The 22,920-nt window shown below is 43.2% G+C and overlaps 2 protein-coding genes across 3 annotated transcripts; one reads left to right on the top strand and one right to left on the bottom strand.

The window, feature by feature from the left end:
- Positions 1 to 1,949: 1,949 nt before the first annotated feature.
- On the top strand, positions 1,950 to 10,099 carry LOC114591961 (early activation antigen CD69-like). 2 transcript variants are annotated; one of them, XM_077925195.1, is made up of 6 exons: positions 1,950 to 2,798; positions 5,282 to 5,325; positions 6,360 to 6,437; positions 6,948 to 7,117; positions 8,358 to 8,461; positions 9,606 to 10,099. In XM_077925195.1, the coding sequence occupies exons 2-6, from the start codon at positions 5,319 to 5,321 to the stop codon at positions 9,727 to 9,729; spliced, it is 483 nt and encodes a 160-aa protein (XP_077781321.1). In that variant the 5' UTR covers positions 1,950 to 2,798; positions 5,282 to 5,318; the 3' UTR covers positions 9,730 to 10,099. The 2 variants fall into 2 exon arrangements, with proteins under 2 accessions (XP_077781321.1, XP_077781320.1); XM_077925194.1 differs by lacking the exon at positions 1,950 to 2,798 and having other exon boundaries at positions 4,480 to 5,325.
- A 2,335-nt stretch (positions 10,100 to 12,434) lies between these two features.
- On the bottom strand, positions 12,435 to 21,772 carry LOC144327045 (killer cell lectin-like receptor subfamily B member 1B allele A). Its single transcript, XM_077925191.1, has 6 exons — positions 21,620 to 21,772; positions 18,659 to 18,757; positions 17,294 to 17,410; positions 15,010 to 15,167; positions 13,587 to 13,702; positions 12,435 to 12,982 (listed from the first exon to the last, which is right to left on the bottom strand). The coding sequence occupies exons 1-6, from the start codon at positions 21,708 to 21,710 to the stop codon at positions 12,859 to 12,861; spliced, it is 705 nt and encodes a 234-aa protein (XP_077781317.1). The 5' UTR covers positions 21,711 to 21,772; the 3' UTR covers positions 12,435 to 12,858.
- Positions 21,773 to 22,920: the final 1,148 nt, after the last annotated feature.

The following is a 22,920-nucleotide window of genomic DNA, read 5'->3' as shown; positions in this document are numbered from 1 at the left end:
ACAGTTTCAGGTTTAGACCGGACCTCCGGAACGAATTAAGTACTTAACCCAAAGTACCACTGTACATACATCTTCTCTGGTGATCACTCATAACCAAGTAAGGTTGTCTTCCATAAACACAGTTTTAACAATGAGTCCGTAAGTGACTGTGGAGGCCAATTCTGGATCCACAGGTCCTTCCACAGTGGGGACATAGGTTTCCGGGTGGGAGTTGATCACGGTGTGGATTTGCCAAGCATGCCTTCCTCTTAGCACATTAATCCCTTGCTTCCTGAGTTCGAGTGTCTTCAAAGCCCATGACACCTTCGGTAAAGGCTGTTCTCCAACTGGAGAGCTTGCAGGCCAGCGTTTCCCAGTTGTCAGTGTTTATACTGCATTTTTTAAGATTTGCCTTGAGACAGTCTTTAAACCTCTTTTTTTGACCACCAGCATTACGCTTTCCATTTTTAAGTTCGGAATAGAGTAGTTGCTTTGGAAGACGATCATCAGGCATCCGCACAACATGACCAGTCCAACAAAGTTGATGTTGAAGAATCATTGCTTTGACACTGGTGATCTTTGCTTCTTCCAGTAAACTGATATTAGTTCGCCTGTCTTCCCAAGCGATGTGTAAACAATTTTCAGAGACACCGTTGATTGAATCTTTTGAGGAGTTGGAGATGGCGTTTGTAAATGGTCCATGTTTCACAAGCATATAGTCAGGTTGGTAGTACAATAGCTTTGTAAACAAGCATTTTGGTTTCCCTGCGAATGTCCCAGTCCTCAAACACTCTGCACTTCAATTGGGAGAAAGGCGCACTTGCAGAGCTCAGGCGATGCTGGATTTTGTCCTTATGGAACGATAACTGCCTAGGTAGGAGAAGTGATCAACATTTTCCAATGTTACACCATTGAGTTGGATTTGTGGTGCTGCAGAGGGTTTTTTGGCAGAAGCGCCAAATCGCAATCCATGTGTACGCAGACTTGGCACTGCAGGTTGCGAACACTGCGGGTTGCGAATGTGCCTCCCGCATGGATCACGTTCGCAACCCGAGGCTCCACTGTACTCCACTACAGCAAGCAGTTGCTCGGACGGTCATGCACCTCCCCCTTCACTCTCTAACCCTCTAAGTCAGGCCCCTCCCTCTGTATTCGATGAGCCCCAAGGAACCCTCTCTGTCCCTGCCTGGCTCTCTGCTCTATTATGTGTAGCAAACACCGTGCCTTGGGAGTGGGAGGTGCTGCCAGGCTTCCAGCAGAAACACTGCTGCTAAGTCTGACACCTGTCTTTGCTCTGTGCTGAGACACCAGCTTGTTTCCTCCTTTTTCTCATCCTCCAAGCTGCCAATCTTTACTACCTCCCAGGTATTCTCCTCTGGGATGTGTCCAGTTGTCCACCACCAGGAGCCCCAATCCAAATCCTCTTCCTTTGCGCTATCCCTGGGGGGGCCTCTTAGTCAGGTGATTTCCACTGTTCTTTCTCCAGGTGTTAACTTTGGAAAGGCAGCATAGAAATAAAATGATTGACCGAAAGAACGAAAATACTTTACGATTTAATTTTATTTCAATCATTTATAAACCACTTACCAATGTACCTTCTAAGCAGTATTCAACAAGGTTACGACTCATTATAACTGACTGGCGATAGTTAAAATTAACCATAAAATTGGGGAAACTTGCTGAAATGAAACAAGTCTTCACCAATGAAGAGGCCTGTTCAACACACATGAACACACATCATACAGCAGTTGTTAAATAGCCATACTTTGTAAGTTTGGTCTTCGCAAGTTGATCAATGTAGGGCTAAACAATTTTTAATGACACCAAGCATTGTTGTCAAGTGCTATGCCTTGATTAAGCAAGTTCAACTCCTGGGCAAATTGTCGAGAACCTTGTTAGAAAATGGTCTTCTTCTTCTTCTTTGGCAATCACTCGTAGCCGAGTAAGATTGTCTTCCATAAAACGAAATGGAATAAAACAGTGGGAAAGATCAGTGCTTGGAGCAAGACAGGCAGCCAGTGCACAGATTGAGAAGGTGCTGTGAAAGTTGATGGACCATCAACTATGTTCACAACTTATTTTTAGGGAGCCCACACTAGAAATGCAATTGCAGATAGGGACCCCACACAACAGGTGGGCTAATCTGTCATTTTTGGTTTCTCACTCTTGAATTCAGTTCTCCACATTTACACATCAGTTAGTAATTTTTTAAAAGTCCTTTTGAAAATTCACCAGCATTTTACTGTTAATCTGTCTGAATAAACACATCTTTCTGTGCAATTTTGCCTAAAATACACAATTTTTGGCTGTCTTAAACCCCTTATATAATGCATTCTTGTATGCTCTTTTCACTAGTATTTGCATTTTTGCACAGTTTCCCCTAATAAGTGCATTTGTACAGAGGACTTGGTAAGAAAGCTGCATTGCAAGCACAAATTCTGAAGGATGGCTTCGATGCCCTATAACCGTGAATTTGATCTGCTGCCAAGGTCTTGAGCAGCTGTAAAAGTCACCATATGACCTGACTTTGACATCTGTTCCAGAAAGTCCAACATGTTAAGGAAATGCAAGCTCATATTGGAATTTGACCACACCCTGCACTGCCACTTTCCTCAAGCAAAGATAGCTTGTCTCTCCCTTTCACTGTTTCTATAGCTGCTATCGTTTTCTCTTCCACAACTGAGAAGAGTGACTCAGACAACAAATATCGAGGAGAGCACTCTGACAGCAAAACAACGGGTGGCAGCTTCCTTCCAGCTTCCACATACACTTTCTGCAATTCTGAAGTTTGCTGCTGGAGCCAAATAGCTTCTAAACTGGTAAGTAGAAAGACAATCAGGGAAAGAGTGGGATTGTGTGAAAGAGAGTAATGTGATTTGGTGCTGCTACAGTGTCTACTTAATGTCCCTGTGGAACTGCTTTGCTGGTTTGAAGTACCATATAGCGTATTTACAGCAACTGCTGTTGTTTAGCTTGCCTTCCCTCTTGCTCCCCTCCCTGACAATGCAACTCCAGGATCGTGGTGAGGCACTAGAAATCCTCCAATGAGGGCTATAGTCTGACTTCATCCAAATCCAGGATTGTGATACAGCACTGCAGGGCCTGAATGACGAAAACCTCACATTTATATATATATATATAGGAATATATTTGCTGTTGCATTGTCACTTCATTACATGATTATGAAATTGTTCTTATTGTGGTTTGCAGAGAAGGGGTAGTGACATAGCTGTCAACTTACAGATTTGAAAATAAGGGATCAGCAGCCAAAATAAAAGATCAACAATTACTTTGATAAAATACATATTCTGTTGCGTGCAAATGGCTTTAGATACCTATTAGGTCCATAAATTACCATATAGCATATATTCAACACACACAAAAACAGCAACAATTTGTTGTTGACAAAGGACAGCTGGACATAGAAAGGGCCCCATTACCTTCAGTAGCTTATTTAAGGGACATCATCAATAAGGGACAGCAGCGGGACATGGCGCTGGGATAAGGGACTGTCCCGCCAAATAAGGGACACTTGACAGCTATGGGTAGTGAACAGTGGAATTATGGGATGGAAGGGAGAAAAGTCAAAGAAGGGGGTGGGGGCATGTTTCAAAGACTGTGAAAGAACATTGAAGGAATGTGGGCACATCAAACAGAAGGCCATGGCTGAGCCACGTTTTTCAGGAAGGGAGCCTGAAAGACTGAATCAAATAGTAACCAAAGATCCAACTACCGTCATACCAGAGCTCAGCTGGGGCCCGGCTGCCAGTTCCAACTCTCCTGACCTTGGACAGGAGAGTCCAAGTCTTGCCTTCTTGAAGGAAGAAAATGGACAATGGTCAGCCACAGAGAAATGTCCTACACCAGAGAAGGTAAAAACAAATAAAATGTTGCCCCAACTCTCTCTCCAGTTAAACACACACACACCCCAAATTTATAATGCTATATTTGGGGGAGAATCAGGAAATCACAGGCCCATGCACTTAATGTGTATCTCACATAGATTTGTGGAAAGCATTACAAAACCTAGAATTGCTAAGCAAATAAACAAACCAGGAAGAGGAAAATGACACATACTTTCAAAGAACAAAAACAGTCTTTCTGAATCCTTCTTAACAAACATGTAGATAAAGCTGATCCATTAAACATTACACTCTCTCTCTCTCTCTCTCTCTCTCTCTCTATATATATATATATATATATGCTTTTGCAAAATCCCTTACCAAAAATACCCCCAAATTTGAACTCATGCAGGAGCAGGTTTCCTCCAGTTTACTATTTGAAGAACAAAGTATAAAAGTAATCATCATCACCGTAATTTTATTAGTACCCTGACCATCTGACTGGGTTGTCTCAGCGACTCTGGATGGATTCCAACAGGATATACAGTACAAACACTGTGAAACATCAAACATTAAAAACCTTTCCAATACAGGGCTGCCCTCAGATGTCTTCTGAATGTCAGAGAGCTGTTTATCTCCTTATCTGATGGGAGGGCATTCCACAGGGCGGGTGCCACTACCGAGAAGGCCCTCTGCCTGCTTCCTTGTAACTTCACTTCTTGCAGTGAGGGAACCACCAGAAGGTCCTTGGTGATGGATCTCAGGGTCCAGGCTGAGCAAAACTGGGAGAAATATGAAGTGGGGTCCCCCAAGGGATTATTTGTACTGGATTTATTCAGTAATGACTGTTGAGTCAGGGAAGAGGGCAAAGGGGAAGACAACAGCAAAGCATTGTTTATTGTTTTAAAAAACGACAACAACCCCCAATCAGAATACAGTAGTACCTCAGGTTACAGACGCTTCAGGTTACAGATGCTGCTAACCCAGAAATAGTACCTCAGGTTAAGAACTTTGCTTCAGGATGAGAATAGAAATTGTGCGGTGGTGGCACGGTGGCAGCAGAAGGCCCCATAAGCTAAAGTGGTGTCTCAAGTTAAGAACAGTTTCAGGTTAAGAACAGACCTCCGGAATGAATTAAGTTCTTAACCTGAGGTACCACTGTATAAAGCGCTTCCAAAGGTACCCAACAGCAGAGCAATTTAAGATGGGCGAGAGTGGGCAATAAAATGGCAAGTGCAGTTCAGTTTGAGTGAATGCAAAGTGGGTCACATCTTCACATTTACTTGTGATGGAGTCTGAGAACTAGCTGCAACCATCAAGGAAAGAGATGTTTCACGGCGGCTAGCTCAAAGGAGATCCAGTGGGACCACCAAACAACAAAGGAGTACAAGGAATAATAGGAGTAATGTGGATAGATTAGAAAGACCCTCGATCCGATCAAGCATGTTCTTTTGTTTAAGGAATCGTCCCGAAGCAAGAGTGCATGAAGGACCTGCAATGCAAGGTGAGTATGAAAGGCCGTACGACGCTGTGAGACACTGGAAACAAAATACTACTGAATAGCGGGACCTCAATATACTATTGAATATTGGAGGACCACATTACAGTGGTACCTCAGGTTACATATGCTTCAGGTTACAGACTCCGCTAACCCAGAAATAGTGCTTCATGTTAAGAACTTTGCTTCAGGATGAGAACAGAAATCGTGCTCTGGTGGCGCGGCAGCAGCAGGAGGCCCCATTAGCTAAAGTGGTTCTTCAGGTTAAGAACAGTTTCAGGTTAAGTACGGACCTCCAGAACGAATTAAGTTCTTAACCCGAGGTACCACTGTATATCTACATCATGTTTTTTTTTAAAAAAAATAGCACATGATAGAGGAGCATGTTGATTACACTGCTGCTCTGTCCGTCTTCAAAAGAGGTCCGGGCAGGAGAACATTTGAGTGGGGAAGACCAGCAAGAAGCCACTTTTGATTTACCAGAGCTGTCACATTCCAGCACTGGGGCGGGGCGGGGGGGGGGACAGCATGAATATGCATGCTTTTATGCCCAATCATCTGTGATTTTTCTACACAAGATGGGGAGAAAGCTAAGAAACCAGAAGATATCACAGAACTGTTTAACATTTCAAAAGCAAAAAACAAAAAACAAAAACTTGGCTTATGTAGTGTCATAAAGGGGAGGGAGGGGGGAATCAGATGGAAACATATTTGGTGCCCGAAGCAGAGCAGCAAAAATAACAGCAACAATAATACATTCAGTGATGAATAATTTGCACCCTTTCTCATGATATCCAAAATTGGCTGCCTAATAGTAGGGCCGGCCGTGCTGTTAGGTTAAATCAAGCGTACTTCTGTGCATTTGCACTTTCCCTCGTTTTCTTACAGTTTGGTAGTTCCCCCCTCCCCAAATTTGTTCATTTTGTTCCTATGACAAGAACTGCAAAATGCCACTGAGATAAAATAAATTATATATTCTCCTTGCCCCATTTTAGGCATTAGCACGGCCCTCCTCATTTGTCTGTTTTATTTCCTTTCAGAGAATCAACAGCGTGTAAACCAAAGAACTATTATCATAGCTGTAATCATAAGCATCCTATTCATAGTTTGGTGGGCAGGTGAGTTTTCTGAATTATTATTATTTTTAGTGCATTGTTCTAGGCCTCTGCCCGCTGGCCATTGCCCCCTGCTGCTGGTGGGTGCCAGTGCTAGGTCTTCCAAGTGGAGATGCCACAGCAACCCCTGCTCAGCTATCCTAGGGAAGAAATGGCAAGGACTGTCCTCTGGGGTCTCCTGGCATGATTCAGATCCCTTTCCCCATCACAACAGGCCTTTGATTCCCACTTCAACCATCAGGTGAGGTTGATTTGATTTCCCTCCCTGCTTGTTCCTGATGTATATCTTCACTCACCCCTTCTTCCCTGTCAGGAAGGGACACACCATTTTGTAGTTTGCCTCAGGTGGCAAAATGTCTTGGGCCAGGTGTGAATGTAAGGGGGGTGGAATTCTGCACAAATATTCATCATTTTATGATCATATCTACTCATATTTTAGCATTGGTAATCTTAAACTAATAATAATAATGTAGGAAAGTTCAGAGGAGAGTTTTCTTTCTCTTACATTTGCAGCACAGCCATACTGTGAGGTGTCATCTGTTCAAGCCTGTCCAGCTTTGTGGATCAACTATGAGGGAAAATGCTACTTTTTCTCAGAGGAAAAAGGAGATTGGGCTTCCGGTCAGATATTTTGTGATTCACATAATTCCGCCCTGGCTGTGATTGACAGTGAGCAAGAAAAGGTACGTCCAACCAATGACATTTGAGAGGCTATTAAGTCTGTGAGGGAATTACTGCTATACAGCGCTGACAGAAACACAAAGTCAACTCTTGATTCATCTTGAATCGTCATAACTTGGGACATGAGCAAATTCTCCATCTCAGCCACCAGGGAACCATTTTCTTTGCCATGTTTTCAAATATATTGATATGCAGGATTTTGGAAAGGTGATGAAAGACTAGGATGTCATTGGGTCACCTATGATGTACGTCATTGTAGATAAATGTTTAAACAAGTATTACAGTGAGCAGGGCTGATGGTAATACAGAATCCATGTACAGTGGTACCTCGGGTTACAAACACCTCAGGTTACAGACTCCACTAACCCAGAAGTAGTACCTCGGGTTAAGAACTTTACCTCAGGGTGAGAACAGAAATCGCGCACCGGCGGCACGGCAGCAGCGGGAGGCCCCCATTAGCTAAAGTGGTACCTCAGGTTAAGAACAGTTTCAGGTTGAGAACGGACCTCCGGAATGAATTAAGTTCCTAACCTGAGGTACCACTGTAATTATTTAAGCTCAGCACTGGTGCTAGAGAGGGGAGACTGGCAATGGTGACAATTCAAAGTGCTGGAGCTTTAAAGCCCTAAACGGCCTCGGCCCAGTATACCTGAAGGAACATCTCCACCCCCATCGTTCTACCCGGACACTGAGGTCCAGCTCCGAGGGCCTTCTGGTGGTTCCCTCGCTGTGAGAAGCGAAGTTATGGGGAACCAGGCAGAGGGCCTTCTCGGTAGTGGTGCCCACCCTGTGGAACGCCCTCCCACCAGATGCCAAAGAAATAAACAACTATCTGACTTTTAGATGACATCTGAAGGCAGCCCTGTTTAGGGAAGCTTTTAATATTTGATGAATTATTGTATTTTAATACTTTGTTGGAAGCCGCCCAGAGTGGCTGGGGAAACCCAGCCAGATGGGCGGGGTATAAATTATCATCATCATCATCTTCCCAGAAACAGCAGTCCCTTTGCTGGGACGGGGCCTGCAAAGCAGTGAAGAGGTCTTTGCAGCTGCCCTGCCCCTTTCTCATCCTGGCAAATACAGAGTGCGGCCACCACATCACCCACCCCATGCTGCTGCTGTATAGGCTGCCAGCTAAGATCAGCTCCACTACAGAATCATAGAATCACACCAACACAGAGGGATAAGAAGGGATTTATTTGAAGACAGCAGTTCTAAATCTGAATTTTGTGTGGCTTTAAGGCATTCATCCTGCGCTACATCAGGGACACTGGTCACTGGATTGGTCTGAAGAAGGACTCTGGACAAACCTGGAAATGGGGAAATGGGCAAGAATTCAAGAACTCGTGAGTCCTTGTTCTCTTCAGTGTCTGGACTCTGGGATGGAAACCACCAAGTAGCCTGACAATTGCCTAGAAGCAGATCTGCCATTCTTCCACATTTGTACATGGTTATAATATTTCTTAGAGATTATTAGATGTTAACCCAATTCTCAGATTAATGTACCACAAAGGGATGGGGTTAGGGAGGGTTGGGATCAAAATTGTGATGGGTGGGTGTGGGGGAATCTTGCGGAACAACCAACAGAATAGGTTTGTGAATGAAGAAGGAAGAGTTCATGTTTTCTGCCTTGGAAAGATCAAACTAGCCCTGACCATGCAGAGAAGAGAAGTATGTTGTGTAGATATGAAGTAAACACAGAGAGTTAGCAAAATATCTTTTTATTATTTGTAATGAGTTCTAGCACAACTTTCACCAGCTCGTTGCAGAAGCTTACATACACAAAATAAAAATAGCACTAGAAACCTATTATAAGTAGAACCACAGCAACACTGTAATCAGGACAAAACAGCATGCTTAAATGTTTATTAAAAAGTAGGCAAGATTAAGTAGAAGAAGAGTTTGGATTTGATATCCCACTTTATCACTCCCCTTCAGGAGTCTCAAAGCGGCTCACATTCTCCTTTCCCTTCCTCCCCCACAACAAACACTCTGTGAGGTGAGTGGGGCTGAGAGACTTCAGAGAGGTGTGACTGGCCCAAGGTCATCCAGCAGCTGCATGTGGAGGAGCAGAGACGCGAACCCAGTTCACCAGAATACAAGTCCACCGCTCTTAACCACTACACCACACTGGCTCCCAAGTGAGGAACATCTGTGATTTTATACATATGTCCATTTAAAATGGGAAGATGAAGGACCTTGTTGACCTATTTTCCCATTTTTAGATGGATGTTGAAAAAAATATTTTTAAAATTGTATAATAGACAACTGGAAGAGAATTCCCTAACTGCTGGTGCCAGCACCAAGGAGGCCCTACCTCTTATCACTAAAGAGGGACCACTGTAGTCAATCTTAAGGTTCCTATGAGCACAGACAGAAGTACAATACATCTGTGCTCTGAAATATATCATTTTGGACACTTTCCTCTTTCTGTGAAACAGAGAATGCCCCCCTTGGCTTGATACTGTTTTCTTGGTTCTTTTGCTGCAGGTTGGAGCTGAAAGAAGATGGAGAGTGTGCATTTCTGAGCACTGACATTGCCGTGTCAGATTGTCAGGTAGCAAGAAACTGGATCTGTAGCCAGCCTGATACTTATACAAGGAGCAGAAGTTAGGGCGCCATCCTAACCCAAGATCCACTGGGGTGAACGGGCAGCATAGGAGATCCAAATGAGAACTCCAGCCAGTAATCTGGTCTCTGCATTTTTGGACCAACTAAATTTTCCAAGTCTCCATCAAGGGCAGCTTTTCCTCTCTTTGAAACAGAGAATGGCCAACTTGGCTTAATCATGCTGTTGTCTTGAGTCTTTTGTTGGAGGTGAAAGAAGAAAATCAAGTGTGCATTTCTGAGCCACTTTCTAAAGCAGAGCCCATATATTCTGTCTCTTTCATTTCCATGTAATAAACCAAATCCTTACAACTTCCTCATATGACAAATTCTTGATTAGGCAAAAGTGTTAAAGGCATGCACACATTTTAAATGGACGCATATACTGACCCCATGCAAAAGGCTCCATTCCTCTCGAGAGTGTACATCAAGTCTCTACACGTATGTGGGTTTAGACATACCACTGACACATATGTGCAGACAGACAGACCCCTGGGAACAAGTGGTTCCATTCCTATGTGTGGTCTAGTCCAGAGAGTAGCATTGAGATAGTGCTTTTTGAACCCCTGGCATTTGTGCTATTGGGTTCTGTAGGGCACTTTCTGCCTCCAGTTCTACTTAATATGAAACCATTGGGAGTTCTGGAATATGGTGCCATCAGCACTCTAATGACATGTAGCTCCATAAGTTCTGTATCGGTAGAGGCTGCGGAAGCCCTGGGAATCAAAGAGTTGGAAGGTACTTCCAAGGGTCCAACCCCCTACAATGCAGGAATCTCAACTAAAGCAGCCGTGACAGATGGCAACCCCCGTTTTGATGGGGGTTACATTCTGGGTCATTGCACGCAATGGTGGAGCACATGTAAGCCCACCCTGCCCCATTATGCCCAAGCCCCATTACAACCCCTTTTCCTTCACTTCTGGGTCCACAGCGATGCATGGGTGCATGGTTCTGTGTGCTTTGAACATGCGGGAAATGGTTGTTGCCTGCAAATAACTTGTGGGTACTCCTGGGTGCAAGGGACGCAGGTGGCACTGTGGGTTAAACCACAGAGCCTAGGACTTGCTGATCAGAAGGTTGGCGGTTCGAATCCCCGCGACAGGGTGAGCTCCCGTTGCTCGGTCCCTGCTCCTGCCAACCTAGCAGTTCGAAAGCATGTTAAAGTGCAAGTAGATAAATAGGTACCACTCCAGCGGGAAGGTAAACAGCATTTCCGTGCACTGCTCTGGTTCGCCAGAAGCGGCTTAGTCATGCTGGCCACATGACCTGGAAGCTTTTTGTTTTTTTTTGGAAATTTCATATATATATGAATTACAGTTTTGATTACCGGTACTGCTTGCTATGTCGCCTAATGACCAGCAGCATAACCCATTCTTAGGATGGCACTCTCTACAAGGTCTAGAAATCCCATTCCTGCCACAGAACCAAGTCTTCAGGCTGGCCTCCCTCTCCAGTAACCTAGATCTTGAACCAGGAATCTTCCTATGTGTGGAAGATGATGGCAAACAGAGCTGAGAGAGATTGGTTTGATCACACAACACAGTCCGCCCCTATTGAAGACGCATGAATAGACAGCTGCCAAATCACTCCTCCAGCCTCTCAGAAAATGGAAATGCCGGGATTTGGCCTTGTGATTGGCAGTGAAAAACCCACAGCACTGTGCCCTGATAGATATGGCAATCCTTTTATTTAAATTATACTCATACTCCCTTTTGTACCATGTGGTTCTCAAAGCAGTTATGTCTGGCCACTGGATGGGCAGAAACGTGGACATATTTGAAGGAAATAAAGATCTTGATTTAATCCACTTTTTAATTCCTCATATAAATATTTACCTTGGACTTGCAACAGAAGGGTTTGTCTTCTTTGATCTATGATTGGTTGAAATCTATGCACCACAAAGCCTTCTCATCCTCTATTTGGAAAGGCACTTTTATGGTCGATTCCCCAACAGGTGAAACAACCCCTTAACTGGCAAAAGACTGACAGAATATGAGACCTTTTCTGAAACTGAGAACCAAATTCAGCTATGAATGAAAAGGTGCACTCCCTGACCAATGCTCAGATAAAAGGAGGAGGAGGAGAACAGCCACACAGGAAATGTGGCCTCTGAACATTTGGCCACTTCTCAGAATTTCTGCTATGCTCTTTACAATGGAAAATGTAATAGTTTTTCATTTCCCGAAACGGTGGTGAGGCACAGACACGGTGTCTTAACAGAACTCTTAGCTTGTTGTCTTGTGGTTTCATTTATTTATTTTTAAAAAGGAGTGACATTACACATATTATCTGAAACCGGGGGCAGGGGGGAGTGTAAAATAAAGATACTTGCTTTGGGAGAAAATATGCAGTCCTGGCATAAAATCTGATAAGGGTGGTAAGGAGTGGGTGGCACTGTGGTCTAAACCACTGAGCCCCTTGGACTTGCCGATCAGAAGGTTGGCGGTTCAAATCCCCACGGCGGTTCAAATCCCGTTGCTCCGTCCCAGCTCCTGCCAACCTAGCAGTTCAAAAGCACACCAGTGCATGTAGATAAATAGGTACCGCTGCGACACGAAGGTAAACGGCATGTCAGTGCGCTCCAATTTCCATCACGGTGCCCTGTTGCTCCAGAAGCGGTTTAGTCATGTTGGCCACATGACCCAGAAAACTATCTGTGGACAAACGGCGGCTCTCGCGGCCTGAAAGCAAAATGAGCACTGCAACCCCATAGTCGCCTTTGACAGGACTTAACCGCCCGGGGTCCTTTATCTTTACCTTTACCTAATATCTGGTGAACTTCCCTTTGCTTTTGACTTCAGATTCTTCACTTAATTGCATTATAATAGTATTACATTAATAGAAAGCAATGATAGGGAACTCAAAGGAACTGACAAACTGACGGGCTTTGTTCCAATATAGCAAAAGTTTGGATTTTATGACAGTTGCCCATTTGGGGAATAAAACCTTACCCATAATACAAAAGTTATTACTATGGCTTTTGGCTTCCTGCCATAAGTCGGTTAAGGAGCATCCTGGCAACTTTAGACTATTCTGGGCTGGAGGCGATCTTGCAAGCTGCACAAGAAGTCAGGGGCCAACTCATTGTTCAGAATGAGATGGTTTCTTACTTCCAACACTTGGCTCCATTTTGTGCTTATATCTGGAAAGCTGCTTTCATGCACATCCAATTATATAAAGTACTACAAGCGTTAGAATTAACACTATTTCGCCTTATCAACCCACAGCTGTTTACTTTAGCAGGGTCCAACACTGTAAACCTGCAAAATAAAGGAAATGATTTGTTGTTGCTTTTCAAAAAAAAAAACAAGAGAGAGAAGACTGTGTCATTCAGTACCAGGATACTGTTTTCATTCTCACATCAAAACCTTTCCCTTCATGTCAAGAGGTGAGCTATTTATCCTCAGCTGACTGACATGAAGCTGATTGACATCCAATTCCCTTTTAAAATGTATTGGGGAGAAGGGGGGGCTCTTGGGCTGCTTTTATAAAAACGTATTTTGTGTTTTTATATTGTGATTTTAAGTTGTAACTGTACTGAGACCTGTGGGTATAGGGCGGTATATAAATTTAATAAATAAAAATAAAAATAATACCAACAGACGTTACCAAATGCCTCTTGGGACAGATGAAAAACTTATACCTTGGCATCAGTAAAGACATCTCTTTTATTTATATTGGTAGTTCATAGTTTTATTTATATTTGTGTATGCATAGATTTGAAGGTTGTTGTTAAGGCCTCCCTTTTCTTTTTATTTCTGTGCTTTATTTACATCACTAGGTCTATGCTTCTTTGCTAACATGTAAATCAATTAAAAAATAAAAAATTACAGAAATCATCTGTGCACACCTGGAACTACTCACAGTTCTTCTTTGAAGGGGGATCCATCAACCCATTCCCAGGTCCACTCTTCAGAGAGTCTGGCTGTTTTGAGTCCCAACCAATATGAGGTTTCCTTTGTCAAATTCTTTATGATTGCCTATAATGGAACAGACAAGGGTGTTGCCAGGGCTTTTCTTTCAGCTGGAACTTGCCGGAACTCAGTTCTGGCACCTCTCAGGTGGGCACCGTTACCATTATAAGAAAACAAGGGAGGTCTTCATGGTGAGATCTGGCTCCTGTTTTTCTAGAAAAATAGCACTGGATGCTGCCATTCTGACCATTGTATTAACAGCTCATGCTCAGTTCCATCAGCTTCATTTCTATGGAACTCTACATTGCTTTACACCCTGCTCCTTAAAGGTAAAGGTAAAGGGACCCCTGACCATTAGGTCCAGTCGTGACCGACTCTGGGGTTGCGGCGCTCATCTCACTTTATTGACCGAGGGAGCCGGCGTACAGCTTCCAGGTCATGTGGCCAGCTTGACTAAGCTGCTTCTGGCGAACCAGAGCAGCACACAGAAACGCCATTTACCTTCCCACCGGAGCAGTACCTATTTATCTACTTGCACTTTGACGTGCTTTTGAACTGCTAGGTTGGCAGGAGCAGGGACCGAGCAACGGGAGCTCACCCCGTCATGGGGATTCGAACAACCAACCTTCTGATTGGCAAGTCCTAGGCTTTGTGGTGTAACCATTAGATCCTGCTCCTTAGCCATCTTCAACTGACCCAGGTGGAAATCCTTTTAGCTGAGGAAAGGAGGGGGTCCCCTACTTCTGTATGTGTGTAAAAGCACCTTCTGTACAAATTTGCATGCATTTTAACTAATGTGTATTTAATATTGTGGAGATGTGCATCTGATTTCAGCAGTGGCTGGCTAAAGCAGCTTTTAGGCCAAGGCAGGATTGACAGCAAGGCTCAAGGGATTGGATGGATGGGTTGCAATTTAAGTGCATTTTTTTGCTACTTTTTATACACACCATTGGAGGGTGAAGAGAATGAAATCTGAACCAGGAAGTCCATATTTCAAATTTCACCTCTGCCATAACATGAACACACTAGGTGGCCTTAGGTAAGCTACTCTCTGAGCCTCTAGTCTTCCAAATGCACTACGGAACATAATAATACTGAGCATTTAAAAAGGTTGCTATAAAGATTACAATTGGATCATGCATGTAATGCCCTCTGGACACTTACGAGATCTATTACAAATGTTATTAAGCAAAGTTACACGTGCTGTTGAGGAATAAAGCATCTTGACGGATGGTTAGGACTTATGGGAGTTGAAGTCCAACAACTGAAGGACCACAGGTCCCACATCCCTGGCCAGAAGTCTCACTCTCTTGTGGGCTTTGCTTCACTGGATCCCTGTGTGGCTAGACTTTTCTCATAAGCTGCATATTTACCATCTCCTGCTGGTCCCGAATCACAATCAGGGTGGAGTTCTTTCCTTTGCAGTCATCTTGGCTCTCGGTCCAGGTTTTTTGCCCTTGAGAGATCCAGTAGCAGATGTCCCTGTGCAGTTCCCAGTCATTGGGGCATATTTTGCAGTTTGGGGCATCGTCTAGTGGTAGAGAGGGAAACCAAGAGGCAGAATATTTCTGTCTGACTTGCATTCGACCAAACTACTCCTCCGGTCGAGCCCTCTGATGTGATTAATGACCTGAGCCTTTGATGAGGCTCCAGGCACGTTCCCTCATTATGCAGAGTGTCCAAGCAGCAGGGAAGGACACTCTACATGCTAAGAGTTTTATTTCTAACTACGCAGACAGAAAAGAAATATACATCCTCTCTCTGTGAGAGCCGAGAGGCAACTTGGACAAAGGAACAGGAAACCAGTAATATAAACATCCGTCTCCCGTCTCCTGTGAGACTTCCAACAGTCTGGAATGTAAACAGAGTCTTGTGACTCCAAGCACTGCACAGGGGCAATAAACAGAAACCTAACAATTTCCATGAGTAAATGGATGCTCTTATTTCCCCCCTCATGGGAGAATCTGAGAATTTATTGCATAGTACAAATGTCTCATTGCAAAGGGGAGCTTTATTTATTTCAGTAAATAAACTTCCCAGGAGTTTTGAGTAACGTGTAGAATCCCAAGTGGTCTCAGATACTAGTTAAGCATTTCTGTCTCTTTTGAGAGGAAACTACATCGGAACCTGACTTCATGCTGCCTTTGTGATGCTGCAAGACTGCGTGAGGAGGAAATGCACCCGGGACCAACGCCCCTCTGGCCCTCCCACGCAATGCCACTACTGATGAACTCAGCGTGTGAAGAGGCTAAGCTGGTTGCTCTAGCCTGGCTGCATGACACTCACAAGCCAAGTTTGTGCTCCTATACCAAAAATTTATGAACTTTCACCACTTTGGAACTAGATTAAGTTTTACTGCCTGTGCCTTTCTGAGTGGTATATGGAAAGGAACATGAACCTGACCTTTAAAGAGTTTGTAAGGAAACCATTTCTAACATACTAAACATGTGATTTTTTTCCTATGCTGAGGGAAGATAGGACTTTTGTGGAACGCAGTTGGAAAGACATATTTTTGAGGTCTAACAGCCTATTTTTCCAGACTTTACTTTGCCCCAAACTTGGATCTTGGCATCCAGGAATTTCCCTTTTAATATATATCATGTTTTAACTTGCAGCAACAGTTTCAACATGCCTCAGTTCCAATTCTTCAGTATCGTCCGCCAAAGCAATCATCCCATCCTGTTTTCCAAAGGAAAGTTAGGTAGCCTCCACACCTGCTTCCTCTTTCTACCTTTGAGTGTGTGTGGCTGTGCCTTCAGATCTGTTTTTGGTGTGTGTGTGTGTGTGTGTGTGTGTGTAACTGTTTTAGAAACCACCCTCTGGTCTTCCATGTCCAGCTGCACCTAGTTGAGGCCTAGGCTGCAAAGTCAGCCCAGGGAGGGAGAACAGGCTAGAGTTGTGCTGAACTTTACACCCTCTATCACATCTTACACCTTGTTTGATTGCTCCTTATCTGTATGTTGTGTGTTAGTTTAATATAACTTAGGGTTATTTAGTGCATGTTGTGACTGAACTACCCCCACTGATGTTAATGGTTGCATATTAATGCTGAGCTATTCCCACGGAAGTGTTGAAATGTGTATGTTTTGATTGTGTGTGCGCTTAATAAATATCTCCATTTTTAAAAGCTGTGAGAGAGAGAGTTACTAGGGAAATCTGCCAAGGTACACTATTGCCAACATCTAAAGATTCACAAGACTCCTAGAACGTGTATAAGTGAAACATTTGTCAACTGTGGAGAGTTGCTAACACACATCTGGGAAAGGACTGAACCTAGCAGCCCTTCTGACCAGGGCATAACTAGAAGCACACTGGCCATTACACAGAAGGCAGCACTATGTAAACATCCCATTGGCACCTGGACATCCTGGGGTTTGCAGGTTAATGAAGCCTGCAAGGTTCTTTTCATTACAGAGATATGAAAATACATTTGCGAACCACAGCATAATCGCTTAGGCTGAGAATTAATTTGAGCAGCCCTTCTAGGAGGAAGCGGAAGTCAATACATCTGAATTCTGTGTCATATTTTAAAAGTAAAACTTTTAAATGGTGTTTTAATAGTAAGTCTCATTCGGAAGATGCAAGTGGCTGACGTCCAGACAGTGTTTCTGGTACACATACACAAAGCATGAGTCATCCATGAGTGGCTGAGGTTACCTGTTCCGCTGTGGCTTGGAGAGATGCACATATAGCTTTTCAGCTGTAGCTTAAATTCAGAGTCAGTGGCGCTGGTGCTGGTGCTGGTGTCCTTTGATCTTTCTTTAGGCTGCAAAACTAAAAACATTTTATACTGTTGTGTTGTTATGGGTAACTGTTGGGATACAGTTTGTTGTTCTTGCACAGGAAAAGAAACATAGCCATTTTGTTTTGTTACATAAGTAAAGGTAAAGGGACCCCTGACCATTAGGTCCAGTCATGGCCGACTCTGGGGTTGCGGCGCTCATCTTGCTTTATTGGCCAAGGGAGCCGGCGTACAGCTTCTGGGTCATGTGGCCAGCATGACTAAGCCGCTTCTGGCGAACCAGAGCAACGCACGGAAACGCTGTTTACCTTCCCACCAGAGCGGTACCTATTTATCTACTTACACTTTGATGTGCTTTTGAACTGCTAGGTTGGCAGGAGCAGGGATCGAGCAACGGGAGCTCACCCCATTGTGGGGATTCGAACCGCCAACCTTCTGATTGGCAAGTCCTAGGCTCAGTGGTTTAACCCACAGCGCCACCCCTGTCCCTGTTTTGTTACATAGCCAAATGTAATTCATGAAGGCATAGGGTACATATGTTTGGCACCTTGTGACCTGTCATCAAATGATGAAGAATCCTGCTGTTAGGACAAAACAAGCAGGGCATCAAGGAGCATTCTTAGGAATATTAAAATATTCCAGCAGGCATCTGGTTGGCCACAGTGAGAACAGGATGCTGGACTAGATGATCCAGCAAACTTTTTTATATTCTTCTGTGGTAACAGAAGCCACCTAGCATGTTGGCATGGCAGGTTACGGTCACAGTTGGATCTGAAACTGTAGTTTTTATCCTACTAAATTCAGTGGATTTTATTTCTGATCCTTGTAAATATGCAAAGGATCGCAGCTTGTGTGTGTGCATGTTTTCTTTGCTGCTTCATTTGTTGTTGTGTGCGTTTTTTCATATTGTTTATTGTTCTGCTATCTTTACTTGTATGGTTTTTGCAAATTAACCCGAACATTTTGGACAAATGGAATACAAATCCGTTTCTTAAATAAATAAATAAATAAATAAATAAATAAATTTTTTTAAAATGCCCACACTATTTTCTGTTCACCAACTGTGTTATGGTGCCTTTGATGAAAAGCAGAGTAACAGTAGCCTTCCAGCATGGTCAGCGTTTACTGGACTGTGCCAGAAAACGTTATTTGTATTCACACTCTCAGGCTGCAATCCTATTCCCACCTGGGAGCAAACGCTACTAAGTTCAACGGGGCTTGACTTGCACAGGCTTCCAAATATTCTTGGAGAAACCAACATTAAGCACTCAGTTACTCACCCAAAACTATCAGCGTTAGTACAGCCAGAGTGAGGAGGAGAATCACAGTGCAGGCAGTTCCAAGAGCGACGCGAAGGCCCTGTGTATACTTATGGACATCTGTAAGAATTAAAAGTTGATAAAAGAACTATGCTTTTTGGTGTAAAGAGATTGCAACTGATGCTGGTGTGACATTATGAATTATGCGTTCTACTGCCTGCACAAACAACCCTGTTCTATATTAAGTCGGGGTTTGGGGGGGATTTACACTCAAAGTGTTTTATTTAAATATGACATTCACAATGCATGAGAAGTACAAGATTCAGTAGGTACAGGGCAGTTTTAATTCACACAAGCTTTTGTACCATTCTAAAAGAGATCCAAAAGAGATCCTTAATTTTTTTATTTTTTTTTAAAGGCTAGCAATTCAGCTAATATAGATAGAAGATCAACTTACATCAAATCAATTACTTATTTATACAGTACATAACTAAAACACTGAATGCAGTAGACGAACACAAATTATAAAGGATAATGGATCAAACCTAAGATTCTTAGTACAGAATTCTGTTTGCAATTATGAAAACCTAATTCTCTCTGGATCAAAGCTATGACATTCTGCCATAGTATTTTTTTACTTATTGGGTTTTATAAACAAGAATAATGCTATGCAAATAAGTATACCAAGTTTTCTCATGTAATTTGTATATCACAAAAATAGCATAATAAATGTGGGAAAATACCTAGAACATTTGTTTCATTATTAAAGGTAAAGGTAAAGGGACCCCTGACCATTAGGTCCAGTCGTGGCCGACTCTGGGGTTGCAGCGCTCATCTCGCTTTATTGGCCGAGGGACCTGGCGTACAGCTTCTGGGTCATGTGGTCAGCATGACTAAGCCGCTTCTGGCAAACCAGAGCAGCGCATGGAAACACCATTTACCTTCCTGCCAGAGCAGTACCTATTTATCTACTTGCACTTTGATGTGCTTTCGAACTGCTAGGTTGGCAGGAGCAGGGACCGAACAACGGGAGCTCACCCTGTCATGGGGATTCGAACCACTGACCTTCTGATCGGCAAGTCCTAGGCTCTGTGGTTTAACTCACAGCGCCACCCGCATCCCATGTTTCATTATTAGTGGACCATACATAAGTTCTTGGTTCATGAATTGGTTTCCCATCACCGCCATACTCTCTCCACTGTCCTGCAGTCTCACAAGATACTTTAGCTTCCCACAAGGCAGCAGGGCAGTTTATACAAAATTGTCTGCCCCTCAGAGACATTGGCTTTCCACCAATGAGGCACTATTCTTGTGTCAATAACATGCTGCAGGATACATCCACAGTAAAATACCTGCCTGGAGGAGTCCTCAAAAAAAATTTTTTACAGGTATGTGGGCTTATCCACACTTACCTCCCCCCTCCCCCACTTTCCAGGCACATTTTCACACTTCAAAGCTCCATGTCTGAGAGCTCTTTTCTTGCTTTCCTCACAAAAACACCCCTCTTTAAACCTGAAGCACAACCAACAGCAATTCAGTTTTTCTGTGGGTTGCTGTTTGCACCAATTCAGCTTTAAAGAGCAGGGTTTCATGGGGAAATCTCCAGGGCAAAAGAAGGAGTGCTCAGACATGGAGCTCTAAAGTGATCTCTTGTGGCAGAGCGTTCCACCAGGCTGGGGCCATGGCCGAGAAGGCCTTGGCCCTGGTCGAGGCCAGTCTAATCTCCCTGGGACCTGGGACCTCCAGGGTGTTATTATTTGCTGACCGTAAGGTCCTCCATGGGACATACCAGGAGAGGCGGTCCCGTAGGTACGAGGGTCCTAGGCCATATAGGGCTTTAAAGGTTAAAACCAGCACTTAAACCTGATCCTGTACTCCACCGGGAGCCAGTACAGCTGGTATAGCACTGGGTGAATGTGATCCCATGGCAAGGACCCTATAAGGAGTCTCGCCGCGGCATTCTGCACCCGCTGGAGTTTCTGGGTCAGCTTCAAGGGCAGCCCCACCTAGAGTGAGTTAAATGATATATAATGAATTGAAAAAGATGTTTAAAATAATATTTGATTTAAAAAACAAGCAGAAGCTTTTCTTTGGGGAATTATAGGGATAGAACTACCCAAACTGTATAGAAATTTATTCATGTATGTGACTACAGTGGCAAAAATGTGATTTGCCCAAAAATGGAAAGAAGAAGAAGTCCCGATGAAAGCAGAATGTATACAAAAACTTACAGGATACGCAGAAACGGGAAAACTTACTGGAAATATAAGAAATCAAGATAACAAACTTTTTTGAAAAAAGAATGTAAATGGTTTATTGAATATTTACAAAATGTAAACAGATAAGAACATTGGCAGGATTATTGTAATGACCTGTGGTTTTATACGAGTATGCACTTAAAGTAGATGAATAAATGACTAAGTTAAGTTAATTTCGAATATGCAGAAAATACTAAAAATATAAAATAATTAAGGACCCACAGAAAGAAGGAAGTCAAGTTTCAAAATGTTAAAATGATTGTAAAATTATTGAAATGTAGAAAATTGAGGATTATAAATAATTTTTTTTAATGAACTGGATCGTTCTGCAGACAAAGCTTGCATTCCATCACTGAGCCCTTTCCTAAATACATGAAGGAAAATAATACTTTCATTAGCCTCCCTTGCTTCCAATTATTTTTATTAGGTGGCTTCATGTTATAGAATTATGCAAAGGAGAGGAAAAAATAAACCCCTTTCTAGTCTCTCCATACTGTTCATGTATTGTAAACCTCTAGCATGTCCACCCTTTGTAGTAAAATTTAATTTTCTAAAATAAAAGAAGGATGCATCAGTCTGAAGACTATCCAGGCGACTACATTGGGTAGCAAGGAAAAGGGGATTTAGCAGAGACCCGCAAAACAGAATGTGAGGATTCTGCAACCCACCTGCAGATTAATTACCCTGCACAAAAGAAAAATACATGAATAAGTGAGCCACTTACTGGAGTTCCTGCCAGGACGAGGCATCGGTATCCTTGAACAGGAAGGCATTTCCCGAATGTTTAGGTCCGCATATGCTATTTCCCCAGCCATGACACATGCAGAGAAAGCTGAACGTGAACTAAAGGAAGGAAGCTGAGCTACAGCAACAGGAGCTGCAGAGGCGAATGTTCGACTCCAAGCGACAGCGACTAGCACACTCAGCATCACAGGGTCCAAGTGGTCTCTGTCAAAGTTTTTTTTAGACTTCCTTTTCTCTTAAGAATCAATTGGTTGAGACCAGTGAGTGCATCTCTGTTTAAATTATAACTGCACCAGTGTCCTTGGCCACCCCTCCACCTGATTCTACAGTTGCTTCTCTGCCAGAAACTGCACTTGCTGGCATCCTGTGACCCCTTTAGGTTTGGGGACTGGGGATTTGGCACCTGGTATTCTTGAGGACTAGTAACCCATTTTTATTTGATTAACCTTGTGCCTTTTAACTGATTGATTCAATCCACAATACAAATCAAAATCCGTTTATTGTGAGGACCATGCCTGTGCACAAACATCAACACTACAATAGTTAAAAATATTAAAATTCATTACATACTATGCCAACAAAACCTTCTTCCCACAAAATAGAAAAGGAGGGAAAACGAGCAACGAGTTAAACAGACGATGAAGGGGTCTTTACATTGTCGTCCATAAATCTTTCCCTGGCTTTCATGGCCTTCATCACAAAAACCGCTACCACATGGGTAATGCGTGGATTTGCATCAACTAACAAAAATTTTACTCTATCTTCAGGACTGGTTATAGAGTTGGGTATAATTTGCAGCAATGCGTCTCTAAAGCCCGAGTAAATGGGGCAATAGAGGAGGTAATGTGTAAGATCCTCTTTAATTTTCATAAGGCAAGGACATAAACGATGTTCTACTGGGGTTTTTGTGTATCTACCGGTCAGATAAGCAGTTGGCAATGTTTGAAACCGTGCCATAGTGAAAGCTCTCCGAAGGGTGGGATCAGTGATCTCCGCCAAGTAGTTGGCACAGATTTTGACTGCTTTTACTCGAGGGAACCAGTAGGAAAACCCAGAGTTTTTTATCTTAGTGGCGTCCAAAAAGGCGTCTTTTTCAAAGATCCATTCCCGAACTTTATCAGGGCTCCACAATTTGAGAGTATTAAACTCAGGTAGGTTGTATCTGGATAGAATGTCTAGTAGGTTTTTATGCCAAGTGGTATTATTTTGTAATGATACAAAGGCTTGTTTAGCCAATAAGGTGTTCGGGGCATCTATGAGGTTGGTGTAAAAACGCAAGAA

This window comes from Podarcis muralis, chromosome 2 (genome assembly GCF_964188315.1).
Source record: "Podarcis muralis chromosome 2, rPodMur119.hap1.1, whole genome shotgun sequence".
Classification (NCBI taxonomy): domain Eukaryota; kingdom Metazoa; phylum Chordata; class Lepidosauria; order Squamata; family Lacertidae; genus Podarcis; species Podarcis muralis.
This window is presented reverse-complemented; position numbering and strand designations above follow the sequence as displayed.